The 18,299-nt window shown below is 41.9% G+C and overlaps 4 protein-coding genes across 4 annotated transcripts; 3 read left to right on the forward strand and 1 right to left on the reverse strand.

Moving 5' to 3' along the window:
* Positions 1–1,060: 1,060 nt before the first annotated feature.
* On the forward strand, positions 1,061–2,945 carry LOC146719900 (uncharacterized). The gene has a single exon (XM_085489413.1). The coding sequence runs from the start codon at positions 1,821–1,823 to the stop codon at positions 2,937–2,939; it is 1,119 nt and encodes a 372-aa protein (XP_085345539.1). The 5' UTR covers positions 1,061–1,820; the 3' UTR covers positions 2,940–2,945.
* A 6-nt stretch (positions 2,946–2,951) lies between these two features.
* Positions 2,952–5,681, forward strand: LOC146719901 (uncharacterized). The gene has a single exon (XM_085489412.1). The coding sequence runs from the start codon at positions 3,371–3,373 to the stop codon at positions 5,555–5,557; it is 2,187 nt and encodes a 728-aa protein (XP_085345538.1). The 5' UTR covers positions 2,952–3,370; the 3' UTR covers positions 5,558–5,681.
* Positions 5,682–7,485: 1,804 nt separating this feature from the next.
* Positions 7,486–8,952, reverse strand: LOC146719902 (uncharacterized). The gene has a single exon (XM_085489414.1). The coding sequence runs from the start codon at positions 8,942–8,944 to the stop codon at positions 7,868–7,870; it is 1,077 nt and encodes a 358-aa protein (XP_085345540.1). The 5' UTR covers positions 8,945–8,952; the 3' UTR covers positions 7,486–7,867.
* Positions 8,953–13,844: 4,892 nt separating this feature from the next.
* LOC146719903 (uncharacterized) lies at positions 13,845–14,761 on the forward strand. The gene is made up of 2 exons (XM_085489415.1): positions 13,845–14,040; positions 14,163–14,761. The coding sequence occupies exons 1-2, from the start codon at positions 13,988–13,990 to the stop codon at positions 14,728–14,730; spliced, it is 621 nt and encodes a 206-aa protein (XP_085345541.1). The 5' UTR covers positions 13,845–13,987; the 3' UTR covers positions 14,731–14,761.
* Positions 14,762–18,299: the final 3,538 nt, after the last annotated feature.

Consider the following 18,299-nt stretch of genomic DNA (forward strand, 5'->3'; position numbering starts at 1 on the left):
TAAGAACACGAGTATTTTGATCTTGTGGATTTTTGAACGGAGAGGAGGAGGAAGAAGAGGAGAGGCGGCGGCGTCGGGGGTTTACTCTCGCCTCCGTCGTTCTCTCGTACGCTTTACATAATAGCGTTAAACACAGCAGAGTGTCGCCGACCGGCTGAGCAAGACCGGCGGCAAATAAAATGGCACATACGAGCGTGTTGCGCGCGCGTCGGTGTTTCGGCATCGAACGCGCGCGCGCGCGAAAAAGAGCTAGCGACGAGTCTTCGGGCTCGCTTGCGAGTTACTCCCTTGCGAGTAACCGAACACGAAGCTCCCTGGTTGATCCTGCCAGTAGTCATATGCTTGTCTCAAAGATTATAAATGTAATTTATTTAATTACATTTTTATTTTTTAAATAATACATATATACGTTCCAAAAAATATAAGCCATATTATTATATATGTACGTGTGTGTGGGTGTATAACTATCATTTAATACACATTCACGTTAAATCACATCATTTAATCATATTTAATAACTATATCACTAACATATATAATTAATACTTATAATAAATCATTTTTAAAGTAATTTTTTTTAAATTCTAGTTATCACTTTATCAGAATTATGAAAAAAAATTGATACAATTGTTAGAAAACTTAAATGTGCATAACTTTTTAATATATAGGCATTAATAAAATAAACATAGTGATTGTTAATTTTTTATGCTACAGCTACGCATAAAAGTACTAAAATACTTAGAACTTTAAATTACTTTAATATTCAACTGTATATATTATTATAACTTTTCTCGTTTTATACTATATTTAAAAAATAATATTTAATAAGTAGTTATACTAGGGGGGTTCTAACTCATGGGGCAATGAGGGGGGTGCGGGGCGGGGGGGTTTTGGTGGCGAGGGGGTATGACGTCACGCGGGCGGGGGGTCTTATCAGCAGATAAGCTTATCTATGTTTATAAACAAAAGATAAACAATATCTATTACAAAGGGTTGCCGACAATCGGGGGGGGGGGGGTTGCGTTTCTTCTCCTCATACGTTTATGTTTATAAACAAAAGATAAACATTCCATCAATATCTATTACAAAGGGCTGCCGACAATCAGGGGGGGGGGGTTGCGTTTCTTCTCCTCATACGTTTATGTTTATAAACAAAAGATAAACATTCCATCAATATCTATTACAAAGGGCTGCCGACAATCAGGGGAAGGGGGGGGTTGCGTTTCTTCTCCTTATACGTTATCTGTATATTTCTAAGAAATATAATCAAATTTTAAGAAGGGCCACCGCTTGGCATGCGCCGACAATCAGTTCTCTGAAAATCTAAGATAATCAAATTTTAAGAAGGGTCACCGCTTGGCATACGCCGACAATCAAGGGGGTTGATACATGATCTATACGTATATTTCTAAGAAATATCAGCGGGTAAAGTTTCAGGGCGAACAAGTTGCTGCCTGCAACCTCATCGCTTGCGGCCTGCGACATGTTTTTGCATGGGATTGTATATCACCCTCGCGGTACCTCCCCAATAAGCGGCGGTTCTTTATTGTTTATCTTAGGAAGAAATACCAGCGCCGATAACCAGCGGCTGCAGGAATTTATAAACAAAACAAGCGCCGAAAATTTACGTCATCTAAATTTTTCTCGTTCGTACGTTGACGAACAAAGGGTTGATCGGGGATATATAATGAGGACCGATGCCGCTGCCGGGCCATAGTACCACTGGCGAGCGCATGCTTCATTCGAGGTGCAAGAAAAAAAGTTTAGTGTGCAAAGAAGTTTTTTTGTAATAAGTGTGAAAAAGTGAATTTTTTACAAAAATGGAGAACGTTGAGCGCGACCTGTTGGAGCGTTCCCGCCAAGTTGCTAACTTGGGCGAATATTTCGGATGGCTGCAAGAGTGCGAAGAATTTATCACACAGCTGGAAGAACGCAGCCGTGTCAAGCGTCCGCGTCTCTCGATTGGACATAGGCAATTTCTCGTGGCGAGAATAGCGCGACTCGAGGGTGCAAAGGTGCGCTTGCAGAGACAGTATGTCGGTGAATCCATGTTTAGTGGTGAATCCATGCCTAGTGGCGGCGGATTCAGTGGCGGCGGCAATAACGCGCAAAGACTCGTTTGGCGCGAAATCGATAAGGCGTTCGATAGCCGTATACTGACCGGTGCGGTAATTAACGCAGACTATATCGAACCGCGTCAATTTTTGGAAAATGCCAAAGACATTATAGTCGAGAACGTGGAGAATGTGCTGCAAAGACACATCAGTGTAAAAGTGAACACTGTTTTCAACGGTGAATTTGTGTCCGGTGACAAGCGTGCCAATAAAAGTATTAATACGAGAAACTTTGAACTCTTTCGCACGTCCGATGTACGCGAGTGGTACGAGCGCCGCGTAATCGAGCCCACGCTAGCATCGCTAGAAGAGTTCCAGGAACGCGATAGCGGCTGGGCATTGTCGCGGATAATAGATTTGACAGTGAATGTAAATAAGTACAATCCAATGCGCGCGGGATGTCATGTCAAATTACCGCAAAAAATTATAGCAAAGAGAGCGGTGGTTAATGTGCAATCAGCGGACAATGCGTGTTTCGCATGGTCGGTGGTGGCCGCTCTTTACCCTGCTGAAATAAACACGGGTCGAGAATCCTCTTATCCACATTACACAACAGTGCTGAATCTCCAAAACATTGAGTTTCCAGTGACTGTGAATCAAATTAAAAAGTTTGAACTTGCAAACGACATCTCTGTGAATGTGTACATCATCGAGAACGAGAACATCGTCCCGTTGCGTCTTTCGGAAAAAAAGAAGGACAGGCACGTCAATCTGCTGTACGTGGAGGACGAACACGGGCATTTCGCGTGCATAAAAAATCTGTCTCGTCTCGTGAGCTCGCAACTGAGCAAAAAGAAATGTAGAAAATTTATTTGCGATCGGTAAGTATATAGTAAACTTAAATTATATTTAAAATATTTCTAATTAAATTTTTTATTTTTTACAGATGTTTACATTATTTCGGAGCGGCGGATAAATTGCAAGCGCATACGGAAGATTGCGGGAAATTGAACGACTGTGCTATCCAGTTGCCAAGCGACAAGGACAAGTGGCTCAGCTTCGACAATTACACGAGGAAGGAGCGGCTGCCGTTTGTAGTGTACGCCGATCTCGAGTGTGTTTTGGCAAAGACCGAAGATGCCAAAAATCATCAACACCATCAAGTGTTCAGCATCGCGTATTACGTACAGTGTTCGTACGACAGTTCGTTGTCCGCGTACAATTCCCGCCGTAGTGTCGATTGCGTCGCGTGGTTCGCCGAACAGCTTAAAAATTTAGCAATCCGCGTAAAAAATATTTTAACGACCAATGTCCCCATGGTAAATTTAACGCCTGACGAGTGGTTAAAATTTCGCACCGCGACGCATTGTCACATTTGTGAGAAACCGTTTGACGAAGACGATACACGCGTCCGCGATCATTGCCACCTCACCGGGCGGTACAGGGGTCCCGCGCACTCAAATTGTAACTTAAATTACAAAGAATCATTTTGTATTCCTATAGTCTTTCACAATCTGTCCGGCTACGACGCGCATTTCATTATCGAGGACATAGCCACAGCGTTCGAAGGGGAAATCGAATTATTGCCGATAACAAAGGAAAAATACATTTCATTCTCGAAGACTGTTAAATTGACACAAGATAATAATTCGAAAAATTATATTAAATTACGGTTCATAGACTCATATAAATTTCTCAGCGCTAGTCTCGACAAATTAGCGTCATTTTTGGATAAAGATAAACTAAAAATTTTACATTCGGAATATCAAAATTTAACTAGTGAAAAATTCAATTTATTGACACGAAAGGGTGTCTTTCCATACGAATACATTGACTGCGTGGACAGATTACAAGACACACGTTTACCGCCGCGCGACTCATTTTACAGTTCCCTGACCGGCGACACAGTATCCGAGAGTGATTACGCGCACGCCGAGACCGTCTGGAGCCGATTCTCCCTTCGAACGCTAGGCGAATATAGCGATTTATATTTAAAAATTGATGTCTTGTTATTAGCCGATATATTTGAGAATTTTCGCGATAGTTGTATAAAAAGTTACGGACTCGATCCCGCGTATTATTATACTCTCCCCGGATATACATGGGACGCCATGTTAAAACATACAAATATAAAATTTGAATTATTAACAGACATTGACATGGTAATGTTTGTCGAACGAGGTATACGCGGCGGCCTTAGTCAATGTTCAGGCCGATACGCACAGGCTAATAACAAGTACATGCAATCGTACGACCCATCGAAACCCTCATCGTACCTAATGTATTTCGATGTAAATAATTTGTACGGATGGGCAATGTGTCAACCATTGCCATATGCCGATTTTCGGTGGGTCGACGATATATCGAATTTTGACGTATCATCTATCGCGTTCGATTCGCCTATAGGCTATGTTCTCGAAGTAGATTTAGAGTATCCGCGGCATCTTCATGACGCGCACATTGACCTACCGTTTTGCCCGACGCGCGATAAGCCGCCCGGCAAGCGGGAGTATAAACTCCTCGCAACGCTTTACGATAAGAAGCGCTACGTAATACACTATCGTAATCTACAGCAGTGCACGCGCCACGGGCTACGCATAACAAAAATATATCGCATACTACAATTCACGCAGTCAGCGTGGCTTCAAAAATACATCGAACTCAACACACAGTTTAGAACACGAGCGAAAAACGATTTTGAAAAAAATTTATATAAATTGATGAATAATGCGGTATTTGGCAAGACGATGGAAAATGTGCGCAATCATGTTGATGTAAAATTATTAACAAAATGGGACGGACGGTACGGTGCGGAGGCAATGATCGCGAAACCAAATTTTCATAGTACTAGCATATTTTCGGAAAAATTAGTTGCAATTGAATTACGCAAACTTGAAGTTAAAATCTACAAACCAATCTACGTCGGCATGTGCATACTCGACATATCAAAAGTATGTCTTTATGAATTTCATCACGAATACATGTCACCGCTCTATCGTGACAATTGTAGAGTAATGTACACCGACACGGACAGTTTAATATATCAAATTAAATGTCAGGATGTCTATGAAAATTTGAAACGCGATATCGCTCGATTCGATACCAGCGACTACGCCGCGAATAATGCGTACGGTATACCGCTCGCGAATAAAAAGGTGCCGGGTCTGATGAAAGATGAGAATAACGGCGCGATAATGACCGAATTCGTCGGGCTTAGAGCAAAAATGTATGCTTTGCGGGTGGATGGTAAAAAGGACACTAAAAAGGCAAAAGGTGTCAAAAGTAACGTCGTAGCGCGTAGTATAACATTCGACGATTATACGCGTTGCCTTAATGACGAGATTGAAATGACGCGTCAACAGTCATGTATAAGATCGAAATTGCATAAAGTGTATACCATCAGCGAGACGAAAATTGCTCTAAGTCCCTACGACGACAAGCGGTATGTCGTACCTGATTCGACCGACACCTTGCCGTGGGGACATTATCGAATACCATTGTAAATAAATTATATTGTAAGGACGTATTAATGAGAATTATATATATTTTGTTATATATTTCATATATTTCATATGTTATACAATATATATATTGTTATACAATGATTGAATAAAATACATTAAATAACATTGTTTTTATGTATCCAAGAGTTGTGCGAACTGTCGAATCCCAGCCATTTCACATAAACCTCGTCACCCCTCCTGCGCAGTATTTTCTCCACGAGGTACACATCCGGATAATTTGCACTATGCAGCTCATGCTCGTAAAACGCTCCAGCGATAGATGTCTTGCGATAATCCTCGAGTAGATATGTTACGGGATTAGTATGCTGCACTTTAACAATCTTAAACACCTCGGTTGTCCAATTTGGCGTGTATCCCTTCTCGAAAAGTTGTTTGTACTTGCTGACGCGTACCTGATCACCTACTTTGAACTTTGCCGGGCCCGCGATTTTTACACGATTGTACACGGTAGCCAAGAGTCTTTCGGCGATCGCGGGGGTAACGTCGGCGGGTCGCATACCAATCGTTCGATGCTTGCGTCCGTTGTAATCTGATACGAGACGTGGCAGCATGTCGAACCACTTGTAAGTACCATTCAGCGTAAACATCTTCCACATATCGTTCTTTAGTGTGCGATTGAATCGCTCGACGACCGACGCCTTCAATATCGAATATGTAGAATAGTGATTAATGTCATGTCTTCGCATAAGTCGTTGCACATCGGCGTTGTAAAATTCCTTTCCGTTATCAGTTTGCATGTTTTTCGGGCATCTCTTGCTATCCCGAATTATCTTGGCGATTGCGTCAGCTGTCTCGCTTCCTCCTTTACTCTTGAGTGGTACAGCCCACGCATACTTGCTCAACACATCGATGATGGTGAGTATGTAGTGGTAACCTCTGTTAAAACGGGAGTATGGACGCATCTCGACAATGTCGGCTTGCCACAAATCATCGTATCCTCGCACTATGACATGTCTTCGAGGGAAATTTTTTCTCGCTGACGCGTGCAACTCGTTTACCAACTGCCGTCTCTCCAAACTATGTTGCTCGTTGTTATTTTCACTATTCATTCTCGTTCTTTTGCGTTCTTTCGGGTTCGTGCCTCGTTGTTTCGGGTTTTTTCGGGTTAAATTCTCGTTGTTTCGGGTTTTTTCGGGTTCGTGCCTCGTTGTTTCGGGTTCGTGCCTCGTTGTTTCGGGTTCTTTCGGGTTTGTGCCTTGTTCTTTTGGGTTCGTGCCTCGTTGTTTCGGGTTCGCGCCTCGTTCTTTTGCGTTCTTTCGGGTTTTTTTTGGGTTAGATTCTCGTTCTTTCGGGTTCGTGCCTCGTTGTTTTGGGTTCTTTTGCGTTTGTGCCTTGTTCTTTTGGGTTAGATTCTCGTTCTTTCGGGTTCGTGCCTCGTTGTTTCGGGGTTCGTGCCTCGTTGTTTCGGTGTTTTTTCACGTTCGTACCACGTTGTTTCGGGTTCTTTCACGTTCGTTTACTCACGTCCTTGGCCCATTCGAAAATCGTTCCTGACTCGATCACAGCCTCGTCCCAAGTCGTTTCTGATACGTTCGTAGCCCGCCTTGGCCCGTTCGCAGCCGTCCCTGACCTGTTCGCAACCCTTACTGAGTTGTTGATAGCCTTTTATGTAACCTTTAAGGACTTGTTCGTAGCCTCGTTCGCAACCCTGTTTGACATAATCGTAACCTCGATCGTAGCGGTCGCGTTCACCACCGTTTCCAGGTCGTTCACTGCTGCTTCCGGGTCGTTCACTGCTGCTTCCAGGTCGGTCACTGATGCCACTCATTGTTGTTTGGTAGCACGCTAATAATCCTTCGTAGCTGTTCAACAATTGTTTGCAACCACTCGAGAATCCTTTCTAGACGTTTCACAACTGTTTGATAGACGTTTCTGAGCCAACCGCTCATTAAATGTCTGAGGTAGTGTTTGGCGCACGCAGAAGCTCTTTTATCGCAGTTTCCAACGCTCGTACATCCTTCTCTAACGCAGCCAGCTTCTCATCTGACTCTTTCTGTTGGATCATCAATGTTTTAAAGCACTCTTCCAGGTACAATTTGTTGACGACATCGGTATCCGCCTCAGGTTGCGCTACACGGCGAATCTTGCGCGATCTCGCGTCATAATCTGCAGCGACGCGATGCAGAGCGTTTTTGCGCACGCATTTTCTAATCAATCTATACCATTGATCGTTTGTGCCAGGGGTTGCATCATTTCTCCTCTCGAATAATCCAAATTTATTGATAGACATTTTTTCAATGCTTTGTAAAGTGTCACACGATGAACTGAATAGATTGTCGGGAACCTTGTTTAATTTATAATAATGCCCGCTTCCCGCAGTTCCTCGATAATCGACAAGATCTCGTTGTCATGCGCGTTGTTGCCAGCTTGGTGCGAAGCATCGAGCAATCGTAGGCGATCCACTAGCTCGTTGGGGTCGTCCCAGTGCACGTAATCAATCTTATTGTTGGTTAGCGTCATAGCGCGAGGCATTCCCATGCCAGATTTTGGGTCGTCCGATTCCACCCGCGTCAACGGTGCGATTATATATTTGTACTTGTCCCCCTTGCTACTCTTCACCCGGCCTTGCCCATCAAAATTGCGTTTATGCGCATTTGTCGCCAATAATATGCGCTTGTATTTTTGCAAATCATCCTCCTGGTAATCAGGTTTTTTCTTAAAGATCAACTCGTACAATCCGGGCGTTCCAATATACCGCGTGTCGCCTATGATTATATTGTCATCTTTGTCAATCGCGAATCGCTTGCTGCCGAGCCGCATTTCATTTTCGCCGAAGTAGACTCCGTATACATTATCAATTTCTTTCTTCTCATCAGCACCGAGGAGAGCGTCCATATACTTTTGTCCTAATGGCCCCCAATCCTTTCGCATCATTTGTCGACCTTCCAACGATCTTAACCAGTGTCGAAAGGATATTTCGGGCGGGTTACGCGTGGTTTCGAAAACATTTTCGTCTACGAGTGTTTTGGGTATCACAAGTTGTGCGTTTTTCGGTGTAGATGTTGTCGGCAATGAAGCGTCCAATGGCTTCAAAATATCATATTTTCTTTTTTTCAATGTCTCCTCCTCCTCTTCTTTATATCGCTTGATGGTTTTATGTTTACTCTTTTTCGGTGTTTCCCCCTCATACCGTGTCTCGATCTTCACATTGTCGTTGTCGTCGGTGTTAGGCTCGTTTTTCACCGAAATCGTCGCGTTGTCGACAATCTTTTGTAGCGGCTCGATAATAGGTTTAAAGTGAGTCTTGACGGCGATATCATCATCGATCTTTCCGGTCTTCAGAGCGCGGTGTTTCTTGCGGATCGATTCGGCCGTCTTCGCAATCTCCTTGGCAACCTTTTCACGCTCGCGAATATTATCAGCCATCCTAAACTCTAGAGAGTGCTGTCGACGACTAATGGCTCTGCGGTATCGCGAACTCGTTAAATCCTTTTCTGTATCGCCCGTTCGTAAGCGAGCTGTCCTTGTCTATCACTAAAAATCCATACTTTTGTTGCCAACATGTACGACATAACTCCCCGAAATCCTCATACGACATGTCGGTATTCACATGATCGTTGTACACGTGCTTCAAATTGGTAGCGTCCTGTTTAAATAGGATTAGCAGGTTCGCGTTGTCGCGTATAAGATGTTTCGGTATTCTCGCGTATGTCTGACAGAGATAGAAGCAGTCGATGTTCGAGTGGCGCCCCATTGAGAAGTACTCTCTTATCGTATCTTGCTTGTCGCATGCCACGTCATCAAAGACAAAAATTGAATTTGGATAAGCCTCGCTCGGTGGAATGACGTCACTGTTATTTGAGAATGTAAAGTAGCCGATTTCGTCAATCGGCGTCAATAAATCTTCCAAATAGCGATATTTCGGCTGTTGCAGCGATTTAGAGTACACGTACACGTTCTCGAAACGCACACCGTGCGGACTTTCCAGCAGGCTTATCAACACGTTGGTTTTACCGCAGTTTGAGGGGCCGCAAACGATCGCGCGTATAGTTGTCGGTAGCATCGTACCGTGTTTGCGCACACCTTCGTTCACGCTGCAGCGTACTCTGTCGTCGTAATTCATCACTCGTATCGTCAGAGGTTGTCGCACGAATTTCATTTTCTCACTCCCGATTTGACCTCCAACGTCCGCCTATTTATAGCTGCGCGGACTCGCGCTTTGCTCAGTATCGTCTAGAGATTGCAACGGATGTCAACGAAAATAGGCACAGGTGTATTAAATCGTGCGATAAACGCACTTCCGGTCGAGCTTCATATTCCCGGCTATCAATTTTGCGGCCCGGGAACTCGTTTGGAAAAGCGATTGGCTAGAGGTGATCAAGGTGTCAACCCATTGGACGCGGCGTGCCGTGAACACGATATAGCGTACTCTCGGAGCAGCGAACTCGCCGAGAGACACGCGGCGGATAAGGTACTCGCCGAGAAAGCGAAAACTCGCATCGTCGCGAAAGACTCGAGTCTCGGTGAGAGAGCCGCGGCCACAGTTGTCTGGACAGCGATGAAGGCCAAGACGAAGCTCGGCATGAGCTTGAAAACGAAAAAGAGGAAGACGAAGAAGAGGGTACTTTCGGCAGCGAAACGAGGCGGATTTTTGCCGATTTTACCAATGCTGGGCGCGCTCGGATCCCTGGTTGGCGGAGCGGCTGGCGTAGCAAAAGCGGTAAACGACAGAAAAGCCGCGCAACGTCAGTTGCAAGAGATACTACGCCACAATCACGCCATGGAAGGCCGCGGACTGTATCTCGCCCCTTACAAATATGGACGAGGAGCGAAGAAAAAAAAAAAAAACGTCAAAAAAACGTTAAAAATGCCGAAATGTGTAACTACAAATGTGCAATTGCTACAACTTGCAAAACGTATGCACATTCCATACTTTAGAGGTGTATTTATGCGCAATAATTTACCGATAAATGGCGCGCGAGAAAATGAGAGTGGTATCGTTAATCTAGACAGTACAGACGGTCCTGGCACTCATTGGGTGGCGTATGCTAAAAGAGGAAATCGCGCAATCTATTTCGACAGTTTTGGCAATCTTCGACCACCCGAGGAATTGGTGCGATATTTAAATGTGCCGAAATTGGAATACAATTACACCTCTTATCAAACGTATGATCAGAGTATCTGCGGACAGTTGTGCTTGCAGTTTCTCCGAGAGATTGAATTTTAGTTCAACTTGCAGCGAATTTAAAGACTGACATTGCGCTATTTCACTCAGTTTTGTCAACATGTCGCTAACACTAACATTGACTGGGAAGAGTAGCGTTCTCGCGGCGACCTACTTTCCGCCCATAGATTTGAGCGACGCGGACTACGAGCTCGGTCTGACGGATTTTGAAACTTATCACACTATATCGAATGTAAATTCCTCGAATAATAAATTTTACTACGGCACAGACGACGCGGAAATTACGATTCCCGAGGGATCGTACGAGCTGCAAGCGATACATGAATTTTTGAAACGTGCACTTTCCCGAAAACATAATGCTGTTAGCGATAAAGGTGTCGACGATGAAGATTACCCAATCGTGCTCCGCGCTAATTACAATACGATGAGAAGCGAGATCAAGTGTGCCTACAGAATAAATTTTAGCATGCCCAACAACATTGGATCGCTGCTGGGATTCTCGAATCGTATACTGCAACCGCGAAAATGGCACAAATCGAACATGGCGATTAATATTATCAACGTGAACATTATCCGCATAGAGTGTAACGTGACCGCGGGTGCATACTGCAACGATAAACTCGTTCACACGATACACGAATTTTCACCAAGGGTACCACCAGGATATAAGATATTGGAAACGCCGGCGCAGATCATTTACCTGCCGGTCTTCGTACGGAGCATTACTGATTTAGTGTTACGCGTTACTGATCAGGAGGGACGATTGCTCGATTTTCGAGGTGAAGAGATAACAGTTAGATTGCACGTACGACGGCGGGCCACCCTCGTGCGACGGGATGCTCGTGTTGAATAAAGACACGAAGAACACAATCAGACCAGCAGCAACATCATTCGCTAATATCAAATCAACTACGAAGAAGAGACTCACCTCGTCAAACGTTGCGTTTTTACAATCTTTGGGATTTGCGGTGCGCGCCATCTGAACAATGACTGAGATTCTCAACATCGAGGAAGAGCCAGTCTTTGACGATCGCATTGTCAAGATTGAGACTCACACATACAACCCGTTTGCCAACACAACATTTGGATACAGCGACGAGATAAGAATACCCATACAACAACAGGATTTATATACATTGCCGTATGAGAGTTTCTTATATATCGAGGGAGAACTAAAGATAAACCATCCAATTGAGGGATCCAATGTGATGCTGGGAAATAATTGCGTCGCATTCATGTTTGACGAAATTCGCTATGAGCTCGATGGTGTGGAGATTGATCGCAACAGGAATGTGGGAATAACAAGTCTGCTGAAAAACTATGTAACAATGTCATCCGATAGAAGCGTGATTATGCGAAATGCAGGCTGGGATAGCCCGACTACTGTGAATGGATACTTTAATTTTTGCGTACCGCTGCACATGTTGCTGGGATTTTGCGAGGATTACAAACGCGTTGTTATTAATGCGCGTCATGAGTTGATCCTAATACGATCGCGCAACGACAATAATTGTCTGTATGGAAATTCTGCACTGGAGCCTGCGATCAACATATTCAAGATACAATGGCGAATGCCACACGTGTTGTTGAGCGAGATTAAGAAGCTGTCGATGCTGCGCGCTCTGGAAAGCGGACGTTACCTCAGCATGGGTTTCCGCTCGTGGGATCTATACGAATTTCCGCTATTGCAGCGTACGACCAAGCATTCGTGGGCCATTAAGACCGCGACTCAACTGGAGAAGCCGCGATATGTAATTTTTGCTCTGCAGACAGGGCGTAAAAATGTCATGTCCGAGGATACGAGTCGATTCGACGACTGTAAATTAACCAACGTGAAACTCTATCTGAACTCGGAATGTTATCCGTACGACGATATGAATCTGGATTTCGATAGAAACAGATGGTCGATTCTGTATGACACGTATGCGCGTTTCTGCAAAAATTATTACGGATACGAGTATCTCGAGCCGAGCCTCACCATCACGCGGTTTTTACAAAACGGTCCGTTTGTGATTATCGATTGTTCTCGACAAAACGAATCGGTCAAGAGCGCAACGGTGGATGTGAGATTGGAATTTGAGTGTAAGGAGAATATACCTAATAATACCACTGCGTACTGCCTCATCATGCACGATCGTGTGATCCAATACAACCCGTTGACCAACGTTGTGCGCAAAATCACCTAAAAATGTTTACACAAATACGCGTGTGAAAGAGGGGGAGGAGGATACATAATCAAGATGATGTGAGATGTCTGATGTTAGTGAAGTAATACCTCTCAACTGACTCACATCGAAGAGATCATGTCCGCACCAACGTTTGTCGACCTGCAAGGATTTATACTAAACAAACGATTTATCGTAAAGGAAGCGGCAATCCTGAGAAGAGGATATATCCTGTCGCACTATTTCTTCGCATGCCCTGTGCCATGGAGCGTGCTTATAAAGTCGGAAAGGCGTCAGGCCTCGTGGCTAACTCAACATCATCACAGCTTACAATGGGAGGATGGAAATGTTCCATACGGCATGGCTCAGCGCTTGATTACGGCAGCTATCGTTGGCATAAATGAGCAAGAAGACGATGAAGAGTCCTCTCTCGTGTATGTAAAAGGACTCGAAAAGCGAGAATGGCTGGCCGAAATAATGGACGATGCGAGCAGCGGTTTCACCATTGAGACCTTGGATGCCATATATGAAGATGTACCTGCATTAAATAAGTTAGATCCCACATATACTCTACGGTGTAATAAACATGTAAAAAATTGCACGTTACAAAATGTATTTAAATTATTTAATTGGTGGTCGGCCGCAAAATCCAGGCTTGGATCCGACGATCATCCGTTTTTTGAATAAACATATTATTTACATACTATTCTCTTTGTTATTTTTCCTAACCAGATATTTCTAAGAAATTTTTTCTCCTAATATTTTAAATATTTCTCACGCAATCGTATTTCTAAGAATTTCTTTTACCCCCACTACTTTTAAAAATTTCTCACGCAATCGTATTTCTAAGAATTTCTTTTACCCCCATTACTTTTAATAATTTGTCTTTCCCTCCAGAATATATTTCTAAGAATCCCCCTCTCCTAATATTTTAAATATTTCTCTTTGTTCTTTCCCTCCAGATATATTTCTAAGAATCCCCTTCTCCTAATATTTTAAAAATGAGTGTTACTCGATTATTAGTACTTTTGTACGATCAGTCTCTCGTCGACTGTTCTAACTGGTGGTTCACTTTTTAATACCCTCGAGAAAAATATTCTGCACCAAAAAAGCAGCAGCATGAATTACTACATGCCGAGACGCGATGAAACGTGCGAGAAGAAATGCGACGAGTAAGTATAACTTTTTCTATTTTATATATTTTATATTTTTTCTATTTTTATATTTTTTTATGAGTTATAATTTCTTTTTTTCCTAATTTAGTTTTAATTTTTTTTTCCTAATTTTTTTACAGCGTTTCGCTGGAGTCTCGTGCTGTTCGTATACTTGGAAGACGATACGCATTGACGACCACGGAATTCAAATTCCTCGAAATCGGCATCAGAGTGGATCCGCCGAGTTACGTGGAGATCGCCATAGGAGATCATCGGGGAAAACAGCTATTACTATCTCTCGAAACGTGGAAAGGACTCTACGAGCAACGCCACGCTATTCACAATTACCTGAACAATGACTCTCTCAACAACGATGTGTATAATTGTATAAGTGTCGGGCCGCTAACAGTGCGATTTCACAAGATAAACGGCACCAAGCTCATAAGTCTCGAATCAGCGGACGTGCGCATGATGATGGTCGAATCGACGTTACATCGTATGTTCGAGCTCGATTCATGTATCGAAATAATGTACGATCGATTGACGAGGCTCATCGCAACGGTCGATATCAAACATACGCAATTCTCCAATATTGCATCCACTGTAACGAATGCGAGAGAATTGCCGAATGCGATACGCGCTAGCAACGCCTTCGACATGCACCAACTTGTCGATTGCGAGCTGGTGGCTTTAGTTTTTAATATGTAATAAAACTTTATATATAATTATGTATTAAATATAAGACGAATAAATACTTATATGTATATCATGGTGTACTTTATTTGCGCGCCACCCGTTACATACTTTGCGAGAGAGCAATCACTAGAAAAGAAAGAGACAGCGCGCGAGAGAGAGATCGGATGTGGCGGCGAGAGAGAGAGATTCGACGGCTCGCGGCGAGAGAGATTCGGCTCGGGCCTGTGGCGAGAGAGAGACGGCGAATTAAGACGCGAGAGAGAAAGAAGACGGGCTGCAGCGAGAGACGTACGCGAGAGAGAGAAAAAGAGAGAGCTTTTAAAATAATTTTTAATAATTTCTTTATATTTTCCTAATATTTAAAAGGGAACAAGAGGTAAGGACATTTTAATCTAAAATAAATACACTCATATGATAATAATATTTTTTTAATCTATAAAATATGTGTAAATTTACATTTGTGTGTGTGTGTGTGTGTGTGTGCGTGTACTTGTGTATGTGTTACAGAAGAGATAAGGACCCCACGGTTCGTCACTTCCGCGGTATTTATTGACTCCAAACCCTCTCTACTGTGTGTGTGTAAATATAAAAATAAAAAATAATATATGTAAAATACAAAATTAAAAAATATAAAAATATAAAAATAAGGATATAAATGAAAAATAAAAAATAAAATAATTTACATTATGGACGATTGGGGTGACGACGGTGATTGCGACGGTGATTGCGACGGTGATTGCGGCGGTGACGGCGGCGGTGACGGCGGCGGTGACGGCGGCGGTGACGGCGGTGTAGGCTGAGGCCTAACATCGTACAGGTCTGGTAGAGTGAAAAGCTGCACCAGACCCCAATCGAGCAGGTCGGCCTCGTCGTCGCCTCTTAAAAATGCGTCCCAATCGAACATCTCTGGAACCATTATTGGAACGTATGGTTCATCTGTAAACATAACAATTATTAATTTAAAAATATAACAATTATTAATTTAAATATATAATACAATATTATAAATCACACTTTTTCACACTTTTAACCTCAGCCTATTTTCGCTGACATTCGCTGCAATCCCTGATCATCGGTGCTGGACCGTCAATATGCGTTCGCATCCACGGCCGATTGTAATGTTCGAGGCAGCGACGATATGTCTGAACCTCCGGATCCGTCTTGATATGCTCCGGAAGCTTGTCCCACAAATGCTCTACGAAATATCCGCACTTTTGCAGTAAAACAATCTTCGGAATATATTGTAACTGTTCGGCACTTAAACTGAGAATGTCGGAAGCACTTGATAGTATTACAAACATCTTGAATGAAGAGAGCGTGCGCTCGCCAGTGGTACTATGGCCCGGCAGCGGCATCGGTCCTCATTATATATCCCCGATCAACCCTTTGTTCGTCAACGTACGAACGAGAAAAATTTAGATGACGTAAATTTTCGGCGCTTGTTTTGTTTATAAATTCCTGCAGCCGCTGGTTATCGGCGCTGGTATTTCTTCCTAAGATAAACAATAAAGAACCGCCGCTTATTGGGGAGGTACCGCGAGGGTGATATACAATCCCATGCAAAAACCTGTCGCAGGCCGCAAGCGATGAGGTTGCAGGCAGCAACTTGTTCGCCCTGAAACTTTACCCGCTGATATTTCTTAGAAATATACGGATAGATCATGTATCAACCCCCTTGATTGTCGGCGTATGCCAAGCGGTGACCCTTCTTAAAATTTGATTATCTTAGATTTTCAGAGAACTGATTGTCGGCGCATGCCAAGCGGTGGGCCTTCTTAAAATTTGATTATATTTCTTAGAAATATACAGATAACGTATGAGGGGAAGAAACGCAACCCCCCCCTTCCCCTGATTGTCGGCAGCCCTTTGTAATAGATATTGATGGAATGTTTATCTTTTGTTTATAAACATAAACGTATGAGGAGAAGAAACGCAACCCCCCCCCCCCTGATTGTCGGCAGCCCTTTGTAATAGATATTGATGGAATGTTTATCTTTTGTTTATAAACATAAACGTATGAGGAGAAGAAACGCAACCCCCCCCCCCCTGATTGTCGGCAACCCTTTGTAATAGATATTGTTTATCTTTTGTTTATAAACATAAACGTATGAGGAGAAGAAACGCAACCCCCCCCCCCCCGATTGTCGGCAACCCTTTGTAATAGATATTGTTTATCTTTTGTTTATAAACATAGATAAGCTTATCTGCTGATAAGACCCCCCGCCCGCGTGACGTCATACCCCCTCGCCACCAAAAACCCCCCCGCCCCGCACCCCCCTCATTGCCCCTGAGTTAGAACCCCCCTAGTATAACTACTTTAATAATTACTTTATTGCACTTACAACTATGCATATGTATTTAATACTGTAACCATTTAAATAATAAAATATATATATAATTACTGTGTATGAAATTAATACATTCAAAATAAAAAAAGTTCATATGCAAAAATAAACTCTATAAAATCTATAAATAAACGTAATAATAATAAACTGTGCAATAAACGTAATAATAAACGTTCAAATATTTTATTTATTATATATTAAAATTATTCTATTTAATAACCTGTCCTTTTCTTGTTTAGATCTCCTCATTTTCGCATCTCTTCTTTTGTTCTTCCTTTTTCCTAAAAAGAAATATGTGATCGTTATACATAGGTGCAATAAGTCAATTCTGCAATAAATATTCTATACAAAAATAACAATAAGTTCTTAAATGTTGTATTTAATTTAAAAAAACTAATACACGCAATAATGAACAGATAGTGCATGTGTTCACCCTCTTTAAAATCAGTTTCTTATAAAAATAAAAAGTTTGAGATAAGATGATAAAATAGTTAAATTGAGGTATATTATATATAACTTACAAATCTCGGTCAAATCTCTGCTTGGCCAAAATTAGCCATCTTGCAATTATATCCTCAACTTCCTTATTTGTTAAATTGGTTCTTGAAGTTCGCGCAGCATCTATCAACAAGTTTAAACAGATATGTGTGGTTATAGATTATATAAAAATTTAAAGCGACTTAATTTTATATATATATATATATGTATATATGTATATATACTATTCAAAATTATTTTATATTCCTATGATTACATATTATTGAATAATGATATTAGAGTTTTAATAGCATCATCCAATATAACCATGCATAGAATGCTATATATAAAATGTCAAAAATATGTCAATAAAAACATTTCTGTGATTAAATATTTATATACTTACTTATGATACATATAGTAATGCGAAGATTTTTAAAGGCATTTTTCAATTTTGCACCAGCCCAACTATATTCCATTGCTAATTTATTTGTTAAAATATGTTTCATCATGTACGAAATCACATCATGATGATCCTTACCTTCTAAAAAGCTCAATTGTCTTGTCTAAAAATATAAAATAATTTAATTAATATTAGTTTATGATCTAAAAATATCAAAATAATAAACATTTGTTTTTCTCTTATAAAAAAAGTTAACATTACTTTTCTTTTAACTTCTTTAAAATTATTTAACATTATATAAATAAATAAATATGTCCAAAATATTGCTTTTTATAAGACATTTCAATAAAATGTTT

Source organism: Nylanderia fulva, unplaced genomic scaffold (genome assembly GCF_048542155.1).
Source record: "Nylanderia fulva isolate GAGA-0341 unplaced genomic scaffold, ASM4854215v1 Scaffold820, whole genome shotgun sequence".
Classification (NCBI taxonomy): domain Eukaryota; kingdom Metazoa; phylum Arthropoda; class Insecta; order Hymenoptera; family Formicidae; genus Nylanderia; species Nylanderia fulva.

Coding starts and splice junctions, on each gene's coding strand:
- LOC146719901 (XM_085489412.1), top strand. CDS start 3,371: ATGGTAAATTTAACGCCTGACGAGTGGTTAAAATTTCGCACCGCGACG.
- LOC146719900 (XM_085489413.1), top strand. CDS start 1,821: ATGGAGAACGTTGAGCGCGACCTGTTGGAGCGTTCCCGCCAAGTTGCT.
- LOC146719903 (XM_085489415.1), top strand. CDS start 13,988: ATGAATTACTACATGCCGAGACGCGATGAAACGTGCGAGAAGAAATGC. Junction 14,041..14,162: donor TGCGAGAAGAAATGCGACGA/GTAAGTATAACT, acceptor ATTTTTTTACAG/CGTTTCGCTGGAGTCTCGTG.
- LOC146719902 (XM_085489414.1), bottom strand. CDS start 8,944: ATGGCTGATAATATTCGCGAGCGTGAAAAGGTTGCCAAGGAGATTGCG.